The following is a 5,744-nucleotide window of genomic DNA, read 5'->3' as shown; positions in this document are numbered from 1 at the left end:
ATGAATGCTGATACAGGAGGTGACATTTGCTGGTTGAAAAATTCGTAGTTCTTTCTAATGCCTGAAAACTTCTTGTACATTCACACAGTGCACTTCAAGCAGTGCACAAAAGTCATCTTGTGACAAAATATTCAATCTGAACTTCAAACAAAAAGATTATGCTGAAATGATTTCCCTTTCTTTACTGTGCTGATTTAACTGCGCCATAAGATATCGATGTTCTGGGAGTTTCTCTCTATTCTTTATTTAAACAACATGGGCGGCAAAAGAGTTAACATGTTTTTGCCAAGAAGGAAGACCAAGCTTCTTGCTGTCTGCTCAGGACCACAAGACTACCATAACTACGTCTTTACTACCAGTTCATCACAGTAAACAAACTTTGTTGTCAAAATGACAAAACATCACTATACCAACAAGTCATAACAATACATGACCAATAAGAAAAGCCAAACATTTCTGGGAAATTTCAGATGCTCTCGCAAAAAAATGACAATATAGTACAGACCTCTTGCATAACTGTCAGCGCTGTGATCACATTGCGTTCCTACCACCATCGTGAAGGGCAGATGTGCGGGTGAGTGCAGGACTCACATAGGAAGTTTGGGCTGCGCAGGTGCTGCCACAGGTCCCATTGAGTTTGCTACAGCATACTACACGTTTGCTGCATAAGACGCTCCGTTGAATGCAAGCTTGGTTATTTGCAACATGATATATCTCGATAGAATATTTCTTGGCCCCTTCCTGTGCTTGCACCGCAAAAGCATTGTTGACTATTGCTATGCGACAACAGATGAAAAGAAGCTTTAGCTGCAACTTTTGTGCAGTCTTACGTCGTTCCTGATTCCATCAAACCAAATTACAGAAAAAAAAAGAATCGTGGCATGCTGCAATATCTTACGTACTGGTGTAGCAATCTAGTGCCATCATCTAGCGCATACAAAATGGTCTCGCAGGCGCTACAGAGTATTCAGCCACATGATCAGGCCAGCATGTCAGAGTCACCGCTGCCCAGCATATATTATCCTTGGATCAAGAAATGGAACTGCTGTTGCCCACACGGCTTCAGGTGAGTAACGCGCAGCTCAGACAGCACTATAGCTCACGAGAGTGAAAAATGGATAATTAGCCATGTTTGAACTGTACATATTCCGTTAAACTGTACTTAAATGTTACCATTAGTGTGAAATACGGTTCACATGGTCTGTAGCAGAGCCCACATGGCTCACAAACTTTCTATTTGCATTCTGTGCTCGCCCACACATCTGCCCTTCACAATGGTGACAGGAAACCAGTGTGCGCACAGGGTTGTAGGCATTATGTGAGAAGTCTATACAACGTTCTCTGACTTAAGCCGCTGGAATGTGGCAATACAAGGTGGAAGAAAAAGTAAATAAATGTTGCATTACAGATTAGCCTCCAGATTACCCTTCAGGTTACTCCACGCTTACCGCAACAAACTATGCACCAACAGAAATCAAACACGCTCGGCTAACAAACCAACCTATACTTTGGTACCTAAGCACATAACATGTTTGTAAGGTGTTAAATCTCCAAATGTTTGAGCACGTTCGGGATAATCACATGATCACTGCAGCTGATGATGACCCTGCCTCTGTGAAAGAACATGGCAAAGCTTTCTTTTTGTGAGTCTTATGACTTTCAGTTCTGAACGCAAACCGTGCAAGTTGTGCATTATTTTCTGCTTCATTCGTGTTTGTATAGTTGCCGCTAATTTTTTAAAGAGAGTGTTTAGTGCAAAGCGAGCTTGCACAAGCTCGCTTTTGTCATCAAATGAATTGAATGCAAAGCTTTCAGATAGCACACCTATACAAGACTGTTAACTTGATAGGCTTGATACATAACTGTTTCAGCTCTAGGAGAACAAATGTTGCAAATCCTTAAGGCTTGATATGGTTTCCAACCCCGAATGACTTCATGCTCCTTGGCCTCATTTGCACACATTTCTGCTAATATACGGGGCTTTTATGGTACCAAGGGTCATTTCTACTATGCAACACTAAATTTTAGTATGCACGGCCATGTTCATATATAATAAATAAGATTCTAATCTCTACTAGTTCAATATAGTCAAGGCACTGCAGAAGCATTTGTTGTGCTCCAATTGCATATGATGTCGTCAATGTGTGCTCTTATACATGCTACTAAGCTGCATGTTTTGAAGAAACTCAGTTTGTGAAAGTAATTTCAATACTTGCAATTTAGAAATTACGCAGTAATGTTACTATGTATGCTCCTACTACACATATCTGCTAATAGGTGTTTGTCACTGAAACAATGTCACTACACAACCACAATGGCCAAAAATTATCTCATAGCTGGTTATGATGTAGTAATGTAATAGGATGTGAAACAAAATCATGTATGACCAGGACAGGAAAGAGCACCACTCAACAGTCCCACAACAGAGCCAAGTGACTCTGTTTTCTGTTCTCACTGTATGTTGACTCGCATCCCATTACACCATGAAAAGCAGGAATCAATTAGCCCCAGCAACAAGTAGGAACCTGTCACATTTCTCCACCATAACTGTTTCGCAGCTTATGGCGTTCACTTGAACAGTCTAATCCAGGCTGTAAAGAAACAGACCCAAACACTGAGATCTGGCTTGTGGCAAATAAAGGTGCGTCGAGCACGAGTGGTGACCGCAGGCACTGCCCGCTCAGTTTTTGAACCCAGCTATAGCAAAATTTTCAGAATATAGACACCTTCTATTCCTCTGGCACAAAAATTATTTTCACACCAGAAAAAGTGAAGTAATTTTCACCCCGTTACACTATTGAACACCAGAATTAAAGATTTATCCTCACAAGGCTGGTTTGGCACCCTCCCCTCTTGCCCAGTCTGTGCAGATGAGACCATACGTAATTTTCATCCAGGCAACTTGGTTTAAATTTTTCAATTCTAAATATTCTTTCTCTAGGAGCCTCCTCTCTTGGAAACTACCACAGGGATGTTTGCTCAGCTGCGGAGGAATTTATAGCTGTGCCAAGGTGATTTTCTTAAATTCTTCAGCTGCTATTTTTAACTATTTCCTCTTGACGTTTCATGAATTTCTGTATTAACCGAATCTTTGTACTACTATCCAAATCTTAGCCAATCCCCCACAGTGGGTATGTGCCATCCTAGAAGGACATCCTATACTATCCTATCCTATCGCTCAGTTGCTGCCAGTTGACGAATGAGTCAGACGTCCGAGTCTAATCCCCGTCGTCGTTTGCTACATTTCAAGTGGCGCCGAAACCGGCCCTGGCATCTGGCCCTCAAGTTCCGCCAATGGAGCAACTTCGCACCAAGCGTGAATTTGTCTGGAGGGCCATCACCAAGGCCATTGCTATGATCGACGCCCTGCTGACTGCCAACGATACTCGGACCATGCCCACACCCGTCACTGGCACCGAAAGTGATTTGTGCACTAGGACAATACTTGAATTGCACTGACATAAGAGACCGTTCATAGTGTTCCTGTGCATCCTCCCACACGCACTCAGTGCTCACTCTCTCCCTTTTTTTCCTCTTTTTATTCCCCTTCCCCCACCCCACAGTGTACGGTAGCAAACCGGGTGCTTGTCTTGTTGACCTCCCTGCCGTTCTTGTCTTTGCTCTCTCGAGCTCGTCTGAGCGAAGCAGGCAATCCAAGAAAAAAAGTTATAAGCAACAGAATACTTCAGGTTAAAAGGCTTTTAACAATGGCACGGACTAGATGCATTTACCCGATCTATGAAACGTAGGGTCACGCCTTGGCCCCGCTAATACTAAAACGAGCAGCCCAAGTTATACAGAGACGCCGCCTCACTCAAAACCTTGCAAGCACGGCAAGCAACGAACCAACGCCAACAAACGTCACGCTGCGTGGAAAAAAAAAAAAAAGCGCACACCTTCACACGCGCAACTTCGCGATTTCGAGCAGCTCGGCGCCGAAATCGCACGAGGCGCCGCCTTCGAGAAATTCCTCCGACAGCTCTCGCACCGTCATGGCGACCCGACGACTCGTCACGTCGTCCCTGAGGATCGAGTGGTGCCACTTGTACCGCGCGTCGCCGTACAACACCAGCATCGACCGGCGCGGCAGCGCGACCTGCACGGCACACAGGCGGGGCGGAGTCCGCACCGACACGGAGTCCTTGAAGTCTTCGCTCCACGACTTGCAGACGCCCCTGTCGTGCGCGACGGTCACCGACGGCTGCGGGCAATAGTCGGCGGCAGGCGCCGACGGCTCGTCGATCAGGTCTTCGTCGGTGAGCATCCAGTGCTGCTCGGGGCGCGACAGGGTCAGCACCGTGTCGGACAAGAGGTTAAAGGTGACGAGCCGGTGACCCCAGAGCCACCAGTCGTCGTAGTGCGGGTCGATGCACGAGCCGCGTTTGGGGCTGTAGTCGAGGTTGCACAGCTCGACCGCCTCGAAGTCGGACACGACGGGGCAGCGGCTCATCTTCTGCTCGACGCTCGTGTAGTAGGCCGGTAGGCCCCCGAACTCGCCGGCCCTGACGCGTTTCTTCTTGAAGTTGACGCGGGGCCCGAAGTCTTGCTTGAGGCGACCCGACTGAGATCCGACCCATTCGTGGGCGTCGATGCCGTCGACGAGGATCGCCTCTTCGTCGCGCGTCAGGAACTCTTCGTAGACCTCGATGCCCGGCACCTTGAGCGGAGGGGAGTATCCGTCGTGGCTGTTCTGAGTACTTTCCGTCGATTCACTGTTGTCTATCCATCCCGGCCAACACAGTCTGCAGTCGGTGCAAAAGGTGAACGGATGTCGCACCTTTCGTTTGGATATGGCGTGTTTGCTGGGTTCTTTGACTTGCTCGCAAGCGAGACACGTTCTCACGCCCTTGCAGGAACACTTGGGTTCCATCGTCGAGGCGCAAGAAAAAAAGCTACTCCGGTAGAGTCGGGGGGCACGCCATACGGTTCAAGAAAGCAAGGTGCTGGGCGCCGCCATATTGATTGCTTTCATTCTTTACCGTTTCCGGACAAACCAACCACGCTAGGCGGCGGTGCGGATTTCCGGTCACGTTGCCGAGGCGACAGTATAAACACAACGCGCCTGTCAAAGCGCGCGTGTTCTTGTTTCTCTAGGTTGGGCCGTGGTGCAAGAAACAATTACAAAATTCAACGCACATCGCGCAGCTGCTTTACCTTCCTTCTAGTTTTCTCTTTTCGTATTTACTCCGTTGTGACGAGCGCACTTTAGAGAATATCAATATGCATAGAAGGAAACCGCTTTCTGGCGATGTGCATGGAATAGGAGCAATAATTTATTAATAAAAGCAAGGCATACAGGTTGGCCCGATCACGCTCGCTTTACCTGTAGCTTGAATACAGAAACGGTTCTTCTAAGAATTCTTAAACTAAAGAGGAAAAATATAGGTCTGTACTTCTATATTAGCTTTCTAGGATACCAAGAGAAGCTGAAATCTTACCGTGAAAGGTGGACTGAAAAACCAGAAAGGAAGCAAGAAGGAAATGCGAGTGGAAACGGCACCTTGAAGCTCGCGTACTAGTTATAGCCTCGATGTCATAACTACTTTATCAGTAAAGAGAGCCTACATCGTATACTAAATGAACCAAAGAGTGAACTTGAAAAGCTTCAAGATCTTTTACTGCGCCACAACGGCTCAATGCGAGAAAATGCATTTAAATGAATCGCATCACACTTACGTACGACGCAGAGGTTGTGGCGCGAAATTCGAAAGTAGAAGTTTAGCCTTCGTTTTTTTTCCCGAATG

The 5,744-nt window shown here is 46.6% G+C and overlaps 1 protein-coding gene across 1 annotated transcript; it reads right to left on the bottom strand.

Annotated features, from left to right (window-relative positions):
- Positions 1-219: 219 nt before the first annotated feature.
- Positions 220-5,521, bottom strand: LOC135905661 (alpha-ketoglutarate-dependent dioxygenase alkB homolog 4). Its single transcript, XM_065436608.2, has one exon. It carries the CDS (start codon positions 4,868-4,870, stop codon positions 3,899-3,901), a length of 972 nt encoding a protein of 323 aa, XP_065292680.1. The 5' UTR covers positions 4,871-5,521; the 3' UTR covers positions 220-3,898.
- Between the last annotated feature and the right edge of the window lie 223 nt (positions 5,522-5,744).

Source organism: Dermacentor albipictus, chromosome 7 (assembly GCF_038994185.2).
Source record: "Dermacentor albipictus isolate Rhodes 1998 colony chromosome 7, USDA_Dalb.pri_finalv2, whole genome shotgun sequence".
Classification (NCBI taxonomy): Eukaryota; Metazoa; Arthropoda; class Arachnida; order Ixodida; family Ixodidae; genus Dermacentor; species Dermacentor albipictus.
This window is presented reverse-complemented; position numbering and strand designations above follow the sequence as displayed.